The sequence below is a fragment of the Oncorhynchus mykiss genome, chromosome 7, assembly GCF_013265735.2.
Source record: "Oncorhynchus mykiss isolate Arlee chromosome 7, USDA_OmykA_1.1, whole genome shotgun sequence".
Lineage (NCBI taxonomy): Eukaryota > Metazoa > Chordata > Actinopteri > Salmoniformes > Salmonidae > Oncorhynchus > Oncorhynchus mykiss.
In genome coordinates this window covers 86,532,028-86,550,092 of record NC_048571.1, presented here as the reverse complement: position 1 = coordinate 86,550,092, position 18,065 = coordinate 86,532,028, and the positions used below count along the sequence as shown (strand labels likewise).

The window sequence follows — 18,065 nt, the reverse complement described above, 5'->3', positions numbered from 1 at the left end:
AAAACACCACTTGGGCTCCCGAGTGGCGCAGCGGTCTAAGGCACTGCATCTCAGTGGTTCGAATCCAGGCTGTATCACATCTGGCCGTGATTGGGAGTCCCATAGGGCAGCGCACAATTGGCCCAGCGTCGTCCAGGTTTGGCCGGGGTAGGGCGGTCATTGTTAATAAGAATTGCCAAGTTAAATAAAGGTTAAATAAAAATAAACATCACAGGTCCATTGCCATAAAACATCTCTTGTCCCCAGCGCCAACAATACGACTCACTGAAAACTCTTCGGAACAGCTCATTTTCAGCGCGATTAATGCATCAATTTGGTTTCTTCCCCATGGTAAATCAATATTTAGTAAATATTTAGGGTCCAATCATTATTTTAATGACCTATTTGGTAACATTATTCTCTTGCGCTTTTTTTCCAGGTGCGGTTTCCCAACTGGCTCGGTGTTCCCGCGTCTTCTCCTGATTTCCTGCCCATCTAACCTTCCCTTGGCTTGGTAACGAACCGCGAAGCTGCTGTCTACGTGGACCGGTGGGGTTAAAATCTTCCGTCCGCCTTCCAGTCTTGTCAGGAAATCTAAATCTAAACAGAGAGACAGAGACATGGCGACGAATGGTACTAAAGGCTCTGATGGACACGTTCTAACGGAGGTGAATGCCGAGCCTAACGACAAACCCAAAACCTTGGTCGTCAAAGTCCAGAAAAAGGACCTTCCCGAAAGAGAGAACTGGACTGGAAAATTTGACTTTCTCCTGTCTTGCGTCGGGTACGCAATTGGACTGGGAAATGTCTGGAGATTCCCTTATCTATGTGGGAAGAATGGAGGAGGTAATCAAGATGTCGGAACTTTTCCGTGTTTTTCAAAAAAACAAAAGGAGGCTAAATTTGACCTTTCAATCGGCGAATTTGTTCTGGGGCGCTCACTTAAATAATCTCAATGGCTCGAGAGCTCCTTTTCTCTCCAGATTGTGCGTAATTACGCGCACATTTATAGGCAACGCTACGAGATCATTCATTTGAGTCGCTGTAGTGTGAAACAAAATAGTGGATTTATCACGGTATCTTTTTGGATGATTTGAAATGTTAATGGTTTAATATCAATGCAATGGTTCACTTTTATTCACGACTATATTTTTTGTTTTCTTGCCTTTTATATTCTTTTCAGGGGCCTTCTTGATTCCCTACTTTTTGACGCTCATATTTGCTGGTATGCCCCTGTTTCTGCTTGAAACGTCCCTCGGTCAGTACACATCGATTGGAGGGCTTGGGGTGTGGAAACTGGCTCCCATGTTTAAAGGTAAATCAAAGCCCCGTGTTTAGGTTAACCGGAAATGCATCACGTTATATAAGACAAATAGATGTCCTCAAATACTCTTCTTGGCGGTTGACCATAAACGCCAGAACAATTTGTATTTCTGTGCATGTCTCCTGTCCCGATCGTTTTAACAGATCAAACTTTATATTTAGCTAATGCTAGTTATATCTATATTTTTCTCAAATTATTTAATTTTGTATTAAATCATTCCTAATCTCCATTTTCTAGGTGTTGGTCTGGCCGCTGCAGTGCTGTCTTTCTGGCTAAATATTTATTACATCGTCATCATTGCCTGGGCCATATACTATTTGTGGTCCTCCTTTACTACCGTGAGTATGATAGTCAGGTAAAAAAGAAAGAAAAGATGAATGAATTCATGAAGGTTTAAAAAAGGAAAACACATTTCCCAAATGAATATCTTTAAATGGCATGACATTGCAAATGCCGGGGCAGTTTGATCATAAAATACAACAAATGAGGTGCATGATGTTTGAAAGAGATTGGCAACATTTACAAAAATGAGAGGGAGAGAGAGAGGGAGAGAGGGGGAGAGAGAGAGAGAGAGAAGGAGAGAGAGAGAGAGAGAGAGAGAGAGAGAGAGAAGGAGAGAGAGAGAGAGAGAGAGGGAGAGAGAGAGAGAGAGAGAGAGAGAGAAGGAGAGAGAGAGAGAGAGAGAGAGAGAGAGGAGAGGGAGAGAGAGAGAGAGAGAAGGAGAGAGAGAGAGAGAGAGAGGGAGAGAGAGAGAGAGAGAGAGAGAGAAGGAGAGAAAAAAAACGTGTCTTTGTTGTTGCAGGAGTTGCCATGGCAATCATGTGGAAATTCTTGGAACACAGAGCGATGTTACACCAACTACAGCATCCTGAACGCTGCCAACCTCACCAGTGCTGTTCAGGAATTCTGGGAGTAAGAACAATTATTTTTTATTTACATGCTATTTAGTTGTTTTTTGGCTGTGGTTGGACCATGCAGTGTTACTAACCTTTCAATCTGCTAATTTGTTCTAAATAATATATAAATAAGTCATGGGGTTGAAAGAGGATTTATAAAATACATTTCATCGACTGGTTGGTTGATTGATTGGTTGGTTGGTTGATTGGTTGATTGATTGATTGGTTGATTGATTGATTGGTTGATTGATTGGTTGATTGATTGATTGTGTCGTCCTATAGGCGTAACATGCACCAGTTAACAGACGGTCTGGAGAAGCCTGGGGAGATCAGAGCGCCTCTAGCCATCACGCTGGCCATCGCCTGGGTCCTTGTCTATTTCTGTATCTGGAAAGGTGTCGCCTGGACTGGGAAGGTAACTATACAAAATTGATAGATTTAGGGCTTAAGATGCTAAACCCACCGGGGGAATTGTGACGTTTGATTTTGGCCACCGTATTGGATTGTGGCCGCCATTTTGGATTTTGCCCGCCATTTTGGATTTTGCCCGCCATTTTGGATTTTGCCCGCCATTTTGGATTTTGCCCGCCGTATAGATTCAAAATCCACAGAGAAACCTTTGACTGGAAAAAACAACAGTTGATCTGCGCCTGGGCCCTGTCTCTAATAATGAGTGTTAAGTCATTAAATGCATCTGTTAAAGGTCAACTGTCCCTTAGAACCAACTTGTCTTGTTTTTAAACAGCCTATATAACATCGTTATGAGTCAGAAACATTCATATTAGTGTCAAAATTGACTTCAAAGTGTAAATAGGATAATTTTGGTCATAAAGTCACTCTCGTCCAAAACGGAGTTTTTGTAAGTGAGTTCGTCGCGACCTACTGGAGGGTTGGCTATGGAGTAGGATCATGCCACTTGCCCAGTGTCCACTGACATGAGAGAAGCAGCTGTGCTGGTTGCCCTCCTACTGTAATCAGCTGGTTGTGCTCTATCCAATCATATAGCGCCCAGAACATCCAGACAGTGACACGGACTTGCCCAGTACGCAGCTCTTCAGACTTTTACAGAAGACAACACGTCACCAATGCTATGTTGAAATAACCTTTGACCCCGAAGCCCTTTAATATGGAGTGGTCACTTCCTGATGTGTGTTTGATAGTGTCAATCACTCAAGTCTGTTACTTTTTGGGCAAAAAATGAGAATTGAGACGATCACAGCGCACTTGTATCCTAACTGCAACTTGTTTTGTAATATGATTCCCTATGAAACACTGCCAGACAGACTCACACTCTGGTAATAGTGAGAAAGTTGTAAAAAAAATAATAAAATGGCACCAAAGTACACAAGTCACCATTCGCCAGTGACTGAATAAGCTGATTGTGGCCTGGCTGTTCAATTGTGCCTGCTAGCTATTGAGTATTTTAAAGAACTGACTATTTTGAGGAAGTGGCTACGTTGAATCAGGAGGGTCAAACAACAGTAACTGCCAGGGTCTCATTTGGCTTCAGTCATGGCCTTTCCGTAGCCTGCAGACAAATGACCAAATCGCCCTCATGGGTAGAATGTTATTCATATTTTTCATAATTAATAATAAATAAAATAAAAAATAAAATAAATAAAATACTTTGAAAATCTGGTGTTACTTTGTCAAACGGTTTTGTTATATTTCAGTCTTCTGTGATTTATTTAAATTGTAATATTGTGATGCTAACTCAAAACGTAATACATTTGAACTCTGTATCAAACATGGTAGGTGACAGGTATCCTAGTGGTTAGAGTGTAGAGGTGGCAGGTATCCTAGTGGTTAGAGTGTAGAGGTGGCAGGTATCCTAGTGGTTAGAGTGTAGAGGTGGCAGGTATCCTAGTGGTTAGAGTGTAGAGGTGGCAGGTATCCTAGTGGTTAGAGTGTAGAGGAGGCAGGTATCCTAGTGGTTAGAGTGTAGAGGTGGCAGGTATCCTAGTGGTTAGAGTGTAGAGGTGGCAGGTATCCTAGTGGTTAGAGTGTAGAGGTGGCAGGTATCCTAGTGGTTAGAGTGTAGAGGTGGCAGGTAGCCTAGTGGTTAGAGTGTAGAGGTGGCAGGTATCCTAGTGGTTAGAGTGTAGAGGTGGCAGGTAGCCTAGTGGTTAGAGTGTAGAGGTGGCAGGTATCCTAGTGGTTAGAGTGTAGAGGTGGCAGGTATCCTAGTGGTTAGAGTGTAGAGGTGGCAGGTATCCTAGTGGTTAGAGTGTAGAGGTGGCAGGTATCCTAGTGGTTAGAGTGTAGAGGTGGCAGGTATCCTAGTGGTTAGAGTGTAGAGGTGGCAGGTATCCTAGTGGTTAGAGTGTAGAGGTGGCAGGTATCCTAGTGGTTAGAGTGTAGAGGTGGCAGGTATCCTAGTGGTTAGAGTGTAGAGGTGGCAGGTATCCTAGTGGTTAGAGTGTTGGACTAGTAACTGAAAGGTTGATGGATCGAATCCTCTGAGCTGACAGGGTAAAAATCTGTTGTTCTGCAAGGCAGTTAACCCACTGTTCCTAGACCAGTTAACCCACTGTTCCTAGACCAGTTAGTTAACCCACTGTTCCTAGACCAGTTAACCCACTGTTCCTAGACCAGTTAACCCACTGTTCCTAGACCAGTTAACCCACTGTTCCTAGGCCCTCATTGAAAATAAGAATTTGTTCTTAACTGACTTGCCTAGTTTAAAAAAATGGTTAAGGGTATCTTCTTATTTTTAAGCCCATAACCATGTGTGTGAGGTGTATACTTATGTTTCGAAGTAGATTTGTTTAACACTACCAAGAAACACGGTGTCACCCAGATATAGCCCACTGCAATAAATTAATGAGCAATCTTCAAAACTAGGCCACAACAGGAAGTGCAGTCACCCTTGAAGTCAGGTTTTTGCATAATTCCATTGTTTTATATTCTAACGAGAGTCTCCCTCCCTCCCTCCCTGTTTCAGGTGGTGTACTTCTCAGCGACGTACCCCTACTTTATGCTCTTCATCCTCTTCTGCCGCGGCATCACTCTGCCCGGAGCCATCGATGGAATCCTCTTCTATATCACGCCCAACTTCGAGAAGCTCAAGGAATCAGAGGTAGCTAGCCTTTATCAGTGAACAGATTCAGAAGTAGCTCGCCTTTATCAGTGAACAGATTCAGAGGTAGCTAGCCTTTATCAGTGAGCAGATTCAGAGGTAGCTAGCCTTTATCAGTGAACAGATTCAGAAGTAGCTAGCCTTTATCAGTGAGCAGATTCAGAAGTAGCTCGCCTTTATCAGTGAACAGATTCAGAGGTAGCTCGCCTTTATCAGTGAACAGATTCAGAGGTAGCTAGCCTTTATCAGTGAGCAGATTCAGAGGTAGCTAGCCTTTATCAGTGAACAGATTCAGAGGTAGCTAGCCTTTATCAGTGAGCAGATTCAGAAGTAGCTCGGCTTTATCGTTGAACAGATTCAGAGGGACAATGGATGCTGATTGCTGCGTGTGATGCTGTGAGTTGCAGTTTGTTCTGACTTGCAGTTTGTTCTGACTTGCAGTTTGTTCTGACTTGCAGTGTGTTCTGACTTGCAGTGCATTTGGACTTGCAGTGCGTTTGGACTTGCAGTGTGTTTTGACTCTGTCTCTCTGTTCTTGTAAGGTGTGGTTGGATGCTGCCACTCAGATATTTTTCTCCTATGGGCTGGGGCTGGGATCACTGATTGCTCTGGGAAGCTACAACCCATTCAATAATAATGTTTACAGGTAGGTTTATATCTTTAATACCACTCAATCTAGCTCTTTACTGCGGCTTATATTCTGCCAATGATGTGTGGACCTATGTCGATGGATTCTGCTGTGTGTGTGTGTGAGAGTGAGAGAGAGAGAGAGAGAGAGAGAGAGAGAGAGAGAGAGAGAGAGAGAGAGAGAGAGAGAGAGAGAGAGAGAGAGAGAGAGATAGAGAGAGAGAGAGAGAGCGAGAGAGAGAGAGAGAGAGAGAGAGAGAGCGAGAGAGAGAGAAAGAACACACACATCTGTCAGCTGCCACTTCATCTCTGTCTCTCTCCATTTTATATCCTGGAAATGAACGAACAAATACCCCATCTCTAAAATGAATGGGCCAATCCATTGACATTGCAGTAAGGCTCGGCTATAGAATGCAAAACCCTCCCTTCCCTCCCTCCCTCCCTCCCTCCCAAAGCAAATGTGCTGTGGTTTGATAAGGCTTCCATATCAGTGTGACAACAGCCATTCCAAACCCCATGCTTTTTGTCTTTCTCTCCATCTCCCTGCAGAGATTCTGTCATTGTGTGCTGCATCAACTCGTTCACCAGCATGTTCGCTGGCTTAGTCATCTTCTCCATTGTGGGCTTCATGGCCAACGTGACTAAGAGGCCTATAATAGAAGTAGCAGCCTCAGGTAATTACCGTTCACTATTGATATAGATCTTAATGGGACAATACAGCATTGATGCCGTGCATACACGATTTCGCCGCGAGCTCGCCACATTTTTGCCATCCCAAACTAATTTTTATGACTGAAGTGAAAATCGATTAACTTTTATTTTAAAGATGGTCACACCAAGGATCATTTAGCTATTTAGCTATCTATTTGATTTGAAGTATTAGGACCTTAAGGTATCAATATATATATACATGTATATATATATATTTTTTGATGAAACATTGAATTTTGGTCTAACTGCTATTAGCCAATAGAAACGCAGTGAGTAACAGAGAGGTATGACACAGATCAGGAAACTACAGTACCAGTCAAAAGTTTATATATCTTTTTTTTTACTATTTTCTACATTGTAGAATAATAGTGAAGACATCAAAACTGTGAAATAACACATATGGAATCATGTAGTAACCAATAAAAAGTGTTAAACAAATCAAAATATATTTTTTTGATTCTTCAAAGTAGCCCCCGGTTTGCCTTGATGACAGCTTTGCACACTCTTGTCATTCTCTCAACCAACTTCATGAGGAAATGCTTTTCCAACAGTCTTGAAGGAGTTCCCACATATGCTAAGCACTTGTTGACTGCTTTTCCTTCAATCTGCGGTCCTTCTCAACTGGGTTGAGGTCGGGTGATTGTGGAGGCCAGGTCATCTGATGCAGCACTCCATCACCCTCCTCGATCAAATAGCCTTTATACAGCCTGGAGGTGTGTTTGGTCACTGTCCTGAAAAATAAGTGTTAGTCCCACTAAGCGCAAACCAGATGGGATGGCATATCGCTGCAGAATGCTGTGGTAGCCATGCTGGTTAAGTGTGCCTTGAATTCAAAATAAATCACCAACAGTGTCACCAGCAAAGCACCATCACACCTCCTCCTCCATGCTTCACGGTGGGAACCACACATGCAGAGATCATCCATTCACCTACTCTGTGTCTCACAAAGACACGGCGGTTGGAACCAAAAATCTCAAATTTGGACTCATCAGACCAAAAGGACAGATTTCCACTGGTCTAATGTCCATTTCTCGTGTTTCTTGGCCCAAGAAAGTCTCTTCTTCTTATGATTGGTGTCCTTTATTAGTGGTTTCTTTACAGCAATTTGGCCATGAAGACCTGATTCACACAGCCTCCTCTGAACAGTTGATGTTGAGATGTGTCTGTTACTTGAACTCTGTGAAGCGTTTATTTGGGGTGCAATCAGAGTTGAAGTTAACTATAATGAACTTTTAACAACTTTTAATTGAAATGCATTCCAGGTGACTACCTCATGAAGCGGGTTGAGAGAATACCAAGAGTGTGCAATGCTGTCATCAAGCCAAAGGGTGGCTACTTAGAAGAATCTCAAATATAAAATATATTTGGATTTGTTTAACACTTACTACATGATTCCACGTGTGTTATTTCATAGTTTTGATGTCTTCACTGTTATTCTACAATGTAGAAAATAGTAAAAATGAAGAAAAACCCTTGAAAGAGTAGGTGTCTCCAAACCTTTGACTGGTACTCTACATACTGTACACATATATATATATATATATACATCTTTATTATCATTATATATATATACTTTTTTACCCCCTTATTTTAGGCACTAAACTATCTCTATACTTCCATTCCTTTTTTAAACTGGTACCTGGCTTCCTTCAGACTAGTCCTGTGAAGCTTGTTGGCGTCCTAGTCATAGACAGTGGGAGTCTCACCTTTCAGTGGGAGCCGCAGTGGGAGTCCCACCTTTCAGTGGGAGCCACAGTGGGAGTCCCACCTTTCAGTGGGAGCCACAGTGGGAGTCCCACCTTCCAGTGGGAGCCACAGTGGGAGTCCCACCTTCCAGTGGGAGCCGCAGTGGGAGTCTCACCTTTCAGTGGGAGCCGCAGTGGGAGTCTCACCTTTCAGTGGGAGCCACAGTGGGAGTCTCACCTTTCAGTGGGAGCCACAGTGGGAGTCTCACCTTTCAGTGGGAGCCGCAGTGGGAGTCTCACCTTTCAGTGGGAGCCGCAGTGGGAGTCTCACCTTTCAGTGGGAGCCACAGTGGGAGTCCCACCTTCCAGTGGGAGCCACAGTGGGAGTCTCACCTTTCAGTGGGAGCCACAGTGGGAGTCTCACCTTTCAGTGGGAGCCAGAACGGCCGTACCGACGAATCCCGTTAGCTTGTGCGGCTTTGGACATCGGCTCTAGAGGGTCGGTTTAAAATCAGACTTTAAGAAGACATATTTTAGAAATAGGAAGGTTTTAGCCACGATTAGGATTTCGTGGCTGTGGTAACTAGCAGCGCCGCGCCGAACTGAGGTAATGGAAGACTGGCTGGTGTAGCCGTGGAGAGAACTTCCCAGCAGCCTTTTCAATATTAAACCTTTTTTTTATTAAGTCCGATTATTCGCGTAGAATATAAAGTCCATATCGGTCACATCTTCCTATCCATTCTTGCACCTCTGTCTCTTTTTTTGGGGGATGTTTCAGCACACAGAAATGTGAACATTTGGTATGTACAACAACAGCTGTCTGCATGTCGGCATGGGCAGGAGCAACTAGGGAATCGGTAATCTGATCACCCACATCCTGTGGTTGAGGGCGGACGGAGGTAAAGATTTGTTAATCGGGAAATGTGAGCACCTCCAAGTTGTTCAGATTTTAGAAGTGGTGTCACGTATGCCCAGCATTAGCCTACTGAGCAAATATATAACTAAATATATAATATATAATGTCCAGCATTAGCCTACTGAGCAAATATACAACTACATATAGAATATATAATGCCCAGCATTAGCCTACTGAGCAAATATAAAACTACATCTATAATATATAATGTCCAGCATTAGCCTACTGAGCAAATATACAACTACATATAGAATATATAATGCCCAGCATTAGCCTACTGAGCAAATATACAACTACATCTATAATATATAATGTCCAGCATTAGCCTACTGAGCAAATATACAACTAAATATATAATATATAATGTCCAGCATTAGCCTACTGAGCAAATAATATGAGAAAATCATAGAGGGACGGTAGCATATCCTTTCCACCATACCTATGGAACCTGATCTTTTGCCAAATTATTGGCCAAAGAACTGATCTGATTGGTCAAAAGATCAATTAGTGACAACATCAACAAAAAAAAGATCAGAATTGTGCTGCCTGTGTAAACTCAGCATATGCTATACACATAAACACATAAATTGCCTATACCTACGGGCCATCAAATACGTTTTAAAACACATCCTCTTTGTGTATTTTACCAGGACCGGAAGGCATAATTCCGTCTCTAACTGCCTGTCTGTGTTGTGTTGCAGGTCCTGGCTTGGCGTTCTTGGCCTACCCTGAGGCAGTAACCCAGCTGCCGATCTCTCCTCTCTGGGCGATCCTCTTCTTCTCCATGTTGCTGATGCTTGGAATCGACAGTCAGGTGAGGAAACAACAGCCATTTGGAGTTTGTGTTTGTATTATTGTGTTTTGTTGTGTTGTGTTGTCCTGTGTTGTCCTGTCCTGTGTTGTTGTGTTGTCCTGTGTTGTGTTGTTGTGTTGTCCTGTGTTGTTGTGTTGTTGTGTTGTCCTGTGTTGTGTTGTTGTGTTGTCCTGTGTTGTGTTGTTGTGTTGTTGTGTTGTCCTGTGTTGTTGTGTTGTCATGTGTTGTGTTGTTGTGTTGTCCTGTGTTTTTTGTGTTGTCCTGTGTTGTGTTGTTGTGTTGTTGTGTTGTCCTGTGTTGTTGTGTTGTCCTGCCCTGTGTTGTTGTGTTGTCCTGTGTTGTGTTGTTGTGTTGTCCTGTGTTGTTGTGTTGTCCTGTGTTGTTGTGTTGTTGTGTGTTGTGTTGTTGTGTTGTCCTGTGTTGTTGTGTTGTCCTGTGTTGTGTTGTTGTGTGTTGTGTTGTCCTGTGTTGTGTTGTTGTGTTGTCCTGTGTTGTGTTGTTGTGTTGTCCTGTGTTGTTGTTGTGTTGAGTTGTCCTGTGTTGTGTTGTTGTGTGTTGTGTTGTCCTGTGTTGTGTTGTTGTGTTGTCCTGTGTTGTGTTGATGTGTTGTGTTGTCCTGTGTTGTGTTGTGGTGTTGTGTTGTCCTGTGTTGTGTTGTGTTGTCCTGTGTTGTGTTGTTGTGTGTTGTGTTGTCCTGTGTTGTGTTGTTGTGTTGTCCTGTGTTGTGTTGTTGTGTTGTTGTGTTGTCCTGTGTTGTTGTGTTGTCCTTTGTTGTTGTGTTGTCCTGTGTTGTGCTGTTGTGTTGTGTTGTCCTGTGTTGTGTTGTTGTGTTGGACCATGGATATGCAGTAGTATTATCCATCTAATATAGTGTTTGTTGTATAGTAGTGTACTGAGGAGGTATAGTATTATATAATGTGTAGTATAGTAGTGTACTGTGGAAGTATAGTATTATATAATGTGTTGTATAGTAGTGTACTGTGGAGGTATAGTATTATATAATGTGTTGTATAGTAGTGTACTGTGGAGGTATAGTATTATATAATGTGTTGTATAGTAGTGTACTGTGGGGGTATAGTATTATATAATCTGTTGTATAGTAGTATATAATGTGTTGTGAGGTAGTGTACTGTGGAGGTATAGTATTATATAATGTGTTGTATAGTAGTGTACTGTGGAGGTATAGTATTATATAATGTGTTGTATAGTAGTGTACTGTGGGGGTATAGTATTATATAATGTGTTGTATAGTAGTGTACTGTGGAGGTATAGTATTATATAATGTGTTGTATAGTAGTGTACTGTGGAGGTATAGTATTATATAATGTGTTGTATAGTAGTGTACTGTGGAGGTATAGTATTATATAATGTGTTGTGAGGTAGTGTACTGTGGAGGTATAGTATTATATAATGTGTTGTATAGTAGTGTACTGTGGAGGTATAGTATTATATAATGTGTTGTATAGTAGTGTACTGTGGAGGTATAGTATTATATAATGTGTAGTATAGTAGTGTACTGTGGAGGTATAGTATTATATAATGTGTTGTATATTAGTGTACTGTGGAGGTATAGTATTATATAATGTGTTGTATATTAGTGTACTGTGGGGGTATAGTATTATATAATGTGTTGTATATTAGTGTACTGTGGAGGTATAGTATTATATAATGTGTTGTATAGTAGTGTACTGTGGAGGTATAGTATTATATAATGTGTTGTATATTAGTGTACTGTGGGGGTATAGTATTATATAATGTGTTGTATATTAGTGTACTGTGGAAGTATAGTATTATATAATGTGTTGTATATTAGTGTACTGTGGGGGTATAGTATTATATAATGTGTTGTATATTAGTGTACTGTGGAGATATAGTATTCCCAGCGAACTAAAATTGTTTCTGTGAAAGTTCCCGGAACATTTTGTTCCGTTGCGTCAAATGGTCTTGTATCACAAAAACGGTTCGGTTGTGGTAATGATTACACCATGTTTGTATAAAACATCCGCCTGATGTTGCAAGAACGTTCCCAGAACACATTTTGTCTGTTTGTTTCATTACATTTCTTGGAAACCTAATGAGAACGTTTGGGGAATGTTCTGTGGTGGTTGTAACAGGTGTAAAAGTTTTAGTGAACGCTAGGAGAACATTCTAATGATATTGAATTACAAACAAACAAAAAATCGGACAAAAATCAATTTCAGATTCAGATTGTTATCGAAAACGTTCTTTGAATGTTTTTGGGATGTTATTAACATCTTAACGTTAGATAAAACCACAACTAAAAACTTCATGGGAATCTAATGTTCTTGGAATGTTCCCGGTTTGCTGGGTTATCTCATTTGTTATCTTCTGTGTAGTTCTGTACGGTGGAGGGGTTCATCACTGCGTTGGTGGATGAATTCCCCAGAGCTCTGAGAGGAAGAAGAGAACTCTTCATCGCTGCCGTCTGCCTGGTCTCTTATATCATCGGCCTGTCCAACATCACACAGGTACAGTACACACACACACAGGATGATATACAAAACAACACTACAAACAATAGAAAACATGGTCTGACACCACTGGGTTTGACTGACACCCTCTCAGTGGGCAAAACTGGTCGAAAAGACGTCAGGCTTCGACCAAATAACAACCGAAGCTATCGTCGTCGATGTCGTCATGAAAATACGTCTTTATCTGGTTGTCATCTCGACATTGCTTCAGCCAGAAAACCCCAATTTCAACCAGAAAAGGACGTCCCTCTAATGTCCCATGCCAGATATTGCCAGCTGAGACTAGACTTTGGGTGTATTGTATGAGGGGGGGGGGGGGGGGTGCTGTTCTTTCATGGTGTATTGTATGGGGGGGGGGGGGGGTGCTGTTCTTTCATGGTGTATTGTATAGGGGGGGGGGTGCTGCTCTTTCATGGTGTATTGTATGGGGGGGGGGGGGTGCTGTTCTTTCATGGTGTATTGTATAGGGGGGGGGTGCTGTTCTTTCGTGGTGAATTGTATGGGGGGGGGTGCTGCTCTTTCATGGTGTATTGTATAGGGGGGGGGTGCTGCTCTTTCATGGTGTATTGTATGGGGGGGGGTGCTGCTCTTTCATGGTGTATTGTATGGGGGGGGGGGTGCTGCTCTTTCATGGTGTATTGTATGGGGCTTTTCATGGTGTATTGTATGGGGGGGGGTGCTGCTCTTTCATGGTGTATTGTATAGGGGGGGGTGCTGCTCTTTCATGGTGTATTGTATGGGGGGGGGTGCTGCTCTTTCATGGTGTATTGTATGGGGGGGGGGTGCTGCTCTTTCATGGTGTACTTGTATGGGGGGGGGGGTGCTGCTCTTCATGGTGTATTGTATGGGGGGGGGGTGCTGCTCTTTCATGGTGTACTGTATGGGGGGGGGGTGCTGCTCTTTCATGGTGTACTGTATGGGGGGGGGGGTGCTGCTCTTTCATGGTGTACTGTATGGGGGGGCGGGTGCTGCTCTTTCATGGTGTATTGTATAGGGGGGGGGTGCTGCTCTTTCATGGTGTATTGTATGGGGGGGGGGTGCTGCTCTTTCATGGTGTATTGTATGGGGGGGGGTGCTGCTCTTTCATGGTGTATTGTATGGGGGGGGGGGTGCTGCTCTTTCATGGTGTATTGTATGGGGGGGGTGCTGCTCTTTCATGGTGTATTGTATGGGGGGGGGGGGGTGCTGTTCTTTCATGGTGTATTGTATAGGGGGGGGGTGCTGCTCTTTCATGGTGTATTGTATGGGGGGGGGGGGGGTGCTGTTCTTTCATGGTGTATTGTATAGGGGGGGGGGGGGGGTGCTGCTCTTTCATGGTGTATTGTATAGGGGGGGGTGCTGTTCTTTCGTGGTGAATTGTATGGGGGGGGGGTGCTGCTCTTTCATGGTGTATTGTATAGGGGGGGGTGCTGCTCTTTTCATGGTGTATTGTATGGGGGGGGTGCTGCTCTTTCATGGTGTATTGTATGGGGGGGGGTGCTGCTCTTTCATGGTGTATTGTATGGGGGGGGGTGCTGCTCTTTCATGGTGTATTGTATAGGGGGGGGGTGCTGCTCTTTCATGGTGTATTGTATGGGGGGGGGTGCTGCTCTTTCATGGTGTATTGTATGGGGGGGGGGTGCTGCTCTTTCATGGTGTACTGTATGGGGGGGGGGTGCTGCTCTTTCATGGTGTATTGTATGGGGGGGGGGTGCTGCTCTTTCATGGTGTACTGTATGGGGGGGGGGTGCTGCTCTTTCATGGTGTACTGTATGGGGGGGGGGTGCTGCTCTTTCATGGTGTACTGTATGGGGGGGCGGGTGCTGCTCTTTCATGGTGTATTGTATAGGGGGGGGGGTGCTGCTCTTTCATGGTGTATTGTATGGGGGGGGGGTGCTGCTCTTTCATGGTGTATTGTATGGGGGGGGTGCTGCTCTTTCATGGTGTATTGTATGGGGGGGGGTGCTGCTCTTTCATGGTGTATTGTATGGGGGGGGGGTGCTGCTCTTTCATGGTGTATTGTATAGGGGGGGTGCTGCTCTTTCATGGTGTACTGTATGGGTGGGGGTGCTGCTCTTTCATGGTGTATTGTATGGGGGGGGGTGCTGCTCTTTCATGGTGTATTGTATGGGGGGGGGGTGCTGCTCTTTCATGGTGTATTGTATGGAGGGGGGGGGGGTGCTGCTCTTTCATGGTGTATTGTATGGGGGGGTGCTGCTCTTTCATGGTGTATTGTATGGGGGGGGGGGTGCTGCTCTTTCATGGTGTATTGTATGGGGGGGGGTGCTGCTCTTTCATGGTGTATTGTATGGGGGGGGGGTGCTGCTCTTTCATGGTGTATTGTATGGGGGGGGGGTGCTGCTCTTTCATGGTGTACTGTATGGGGGGGGGTGCTGCTCTTTCATGGTGTATTGTATGGGGGGGGGTGCTGCTCTTTCATGGTGTATTGTATGGGGGGGGGGGGGGTGCTGCTCTTTCATGGTGTATTGTATGGGGGGGGGGTGCTGCTCTTTCATGGTGTATTGTATGGGGGGGGGGTGCTGCTCTTTCATGGTGTATTGTATGGGGGGGGGGGGTGCTGCTCTTTCATGGTGTACTGTATGGGGGGGGGTGCTGCTCTTTCATGGTGTACTGTATGGGGGGGGGGTGCTGCTCTTTCATGGTGTATGTATGGGGGGGGGGGTGCTGCTCTTTCATGGTGTACTGTATGGGGGGGGGGTGCTGCTCTTTCATGGTGTACTTGTATGGGGGGGGGGTGCTGCTCTTTCATGGTGTATTGTATGGGGGGGGGGTGCTGCTCTTTCATGGTGTACTGTATGGGGGGGGTGCTGCTCTTTCATGGTGTTACTGTATGGGGGGGGGGTGCTGCTCTTTCATGGTGTATTGTATGGGGGGGGGTGCCTGCTCTTTCATGGTGTACTGTATGGGGGGGGGGGTGCTGCTCTTTCATGGTGTATTGTATAGGGGGGGGGTGCTGCTCTTTCATGGTGTATTGTATGGGGGGGGGTGCTGCTCTTTCATGGTGTATTGTATGGGGGGGGGGGTGCTGCTCTTTCATGGTGTATTGTATGGGGGGGGGTGCTGCTCTTTCATGGTGTACTGTATGGGGGGGGGGGTGCTGCTCTTTCATGGTGTACTGTATGGGGGGGGGGTGCTGCTCTTTCATGGTGTATTGTATAGGGGGGGGTGCTGCTCTTTCATGGTGTATTGTATGGGGGGGGGTGCTGCTCTTTCATGGTGTATTGTATGGGGGGGGGGGTGCTGCTCTTTCATGGTGTATTGTATGGGGGGGGGTGCTGCTCTTTCATGGTGTATTGTATGGGGGGGGGTGCTGCTCTTTCATGGTGTATTGTATAGGGGGGGGGTGCTGCTCTTTCATGGTGTATTGTATGGGGGGGGGGGTGCTGCTCTTTCATGGTGTATTGTATAGGGGGGGCGGGTGCTGCTCTTTCATGGTGTATTGTATGGGGGGGGGGGGTGCTGCTCTTTCATGGTGTATTGTATGGGGGGGCGGGTGCTGCTCTTTCATGGTGTATTGTATAGGGGGGGGTGCTGCTCTTTCATGGTGTATTGTATAGGGGGGGCGGGTGCTGCTCTTTCATGGTGTATTGTATAGGGGGGGGGTGCTGCTCTTTCATGGTGTATTGTATAGGGGGGGGGGTGCTGCTCTTTCATGGTGTATTGTATGGGGGGGGGTGCTGCTCTTTCATGGTGTATTGTATGGGGGGGGGTGCTGCTCTTTCATGGTGTATTGTATAGGGGGGGGGTGCTGCTCTTTCATGGTGTATTGTATGGGGGGGGTGCTGCTCTTTCATGGTGTATTGTATAGGGGGGGGTGCTGCTCTTTCATGGTGTATTGTATGGGGGGGGGGTGCTGCTCTTTCATGGTGTATTGTATGGGGGGGGGGTGCTGCTCTTTCATGGTGTATTGTATGGGGGGGGGCGGGTGCTGCTCTTTCATGGTGTATTGTATAGGGGGGGTGCTGCTCTTTCATGGTGTATTGTATAGGGGGGGTGTACTTATACTTTATAGATAGATGTACTTATATTTTATCTGTCAGTTAGATAGATGTACTTATACTTTATCTGTCAGATAGATGTACTTATACTTTATCTGTCAGTTAGATAGATGTACTCATACTTTATCTGTCAGTCAGATAGATGTACTCATACTTTATCTGTCAGTTAGATAGATGTACTTATACTTTATCTGTCAGATAGATGTACTCATACTTTATCTGTCAGTTAGATAGATGTACTCATACTTTATCTGTCAGATAGATGTACTTATACTTTATCTGTCAGTTAGATAGATGTACTCATACTTTATCTGTCAGTCAGATAGATGTACTCATACTTTATCTGTCAGTTAGATAGATGTACTTATACTTTATCTGTCAGATAGATGTACTCATACTTTATCTGTCAGTTAGATAGATGTACTCATACTTTATCTGTCAGATAGATGTACTTATACTTTATCTGTCAGTTAGATAGATGTACTCATACTTTATCTGTCAGTCAGATAGATGTACTCATACTTTATCTGTCAGTTAGATAGATGTACTTATACTTTATCTGTCAGATAGATGTACTCATACTTTATCTGTCAGTTAGATAGATGTACTTATACTTTATCTGTCAGATAGATGTACTCATACTTTATCTGTCAGTTAGATAGATGTACTTATACTTTATCTGTCAGATAGATGTACTTATACTTTATCTGTCAGTTAGATAGATGTACTTATACTTTATCTCTCAGTTAGATAGATGTACTCATACTTTATCTGTCAGTCAGATAGATGTACTCATACTTTATCTGTCAGTTAGATAGATGTACTTATACTTTATCTCTCAGTTAGATAGATGTACTTATACTTTATCTTTATTATCTGGGTTGTCTATTTTCTGGGTAGTCTTAATTTTCTGGGTAGTCTATATTTTCTGGGTGGTCTATATTGTCTGGGTAGTCTGGGTAGTCTTTATTTTCTGGGTAGTCTTTATTTTCTGTCTTTATTTTCTAGGTAATCTTTATTTTCTGGGTAGTCTATATTTTCTGGGTAGTCTTTATTTTCTGACTTTATTTTCTGGGTAGTCTATATTTTCTGGGTAGTCTATTTTCTGGGTAGTCTATATTTTCTGGGTAGTCTATATTTTCTGTCTTTATTTTCTGTCTTTATTTTCTGGGTAGTCTTTATTTTATGGGTAGTCTTTATTTTCTGTCTATATTTTCTGGGTAGTCTATATTTTCTGTCTTTATTTTCTCTCTTTATTTTCTGGGTGGTCTATATTGTCTGGGTAGTCTATATTTTCTGGATAGTCTTTATTTTCTGTCTTTATTTTCTGTCTTTATTTTCTGCGTAGTCTATATTTTCTGTCTTTATTTTCTGTCTTTATTTTCTGTCTTTATTTTCTGTCTTTATTTTCTGGGTTGTCTTTATTTTCTGTCTTTATTTTCTGTCTTTATTTTTTGGGTAGTCTATATTTTCTGGGTAGTCTATTTTCTGGGTAGTCTATATTTTCTGGGTAGTCTATATTTTCTGGGTAGTCTATATTTTCT

At 43.6% G+C, this 18,065-nt stretch overlaps 1 protein-coding gene across 1 annotated transcript in view; it reads left to right on the top strand.

Annotated features, from left to right (window-relative positions):
• Positions 1-418: 418 nt before the first annotated feature.
• Positions 419-18,065, top strand: part of slc6a1b (solute carrier family 6 member 1b) — a gene marked incomplete at its 5' end in the record, with an annotated part of 32,181 nt that continues 14,534 nt past the window's right edge. The window contains 10 exon segments of the mRNA XM_036984281.1: positions 419-825; positions 1,163-1,294; positions 1,541-1,641; positions 2,106-2,215; positions 2,482-2,614; positions 5,144-5,278; positions 5,821-5,924; positions 6,455-6,579; positions 9,919-10,031; positions 12,389-12,520. Of these exon segments, the coding sequence (XP_036840176.1) occupies positions 600-825; positions 1,163-1,294; positions 1,541-1,641; positions 2,106-2,215; positions 2,482-2,614; positions 5,144-5,278; positions 5,821-5,924; positions 6,455-6,579; positions 9,919-10,031; positions 12,389-12,520 (1,311 nt within the window).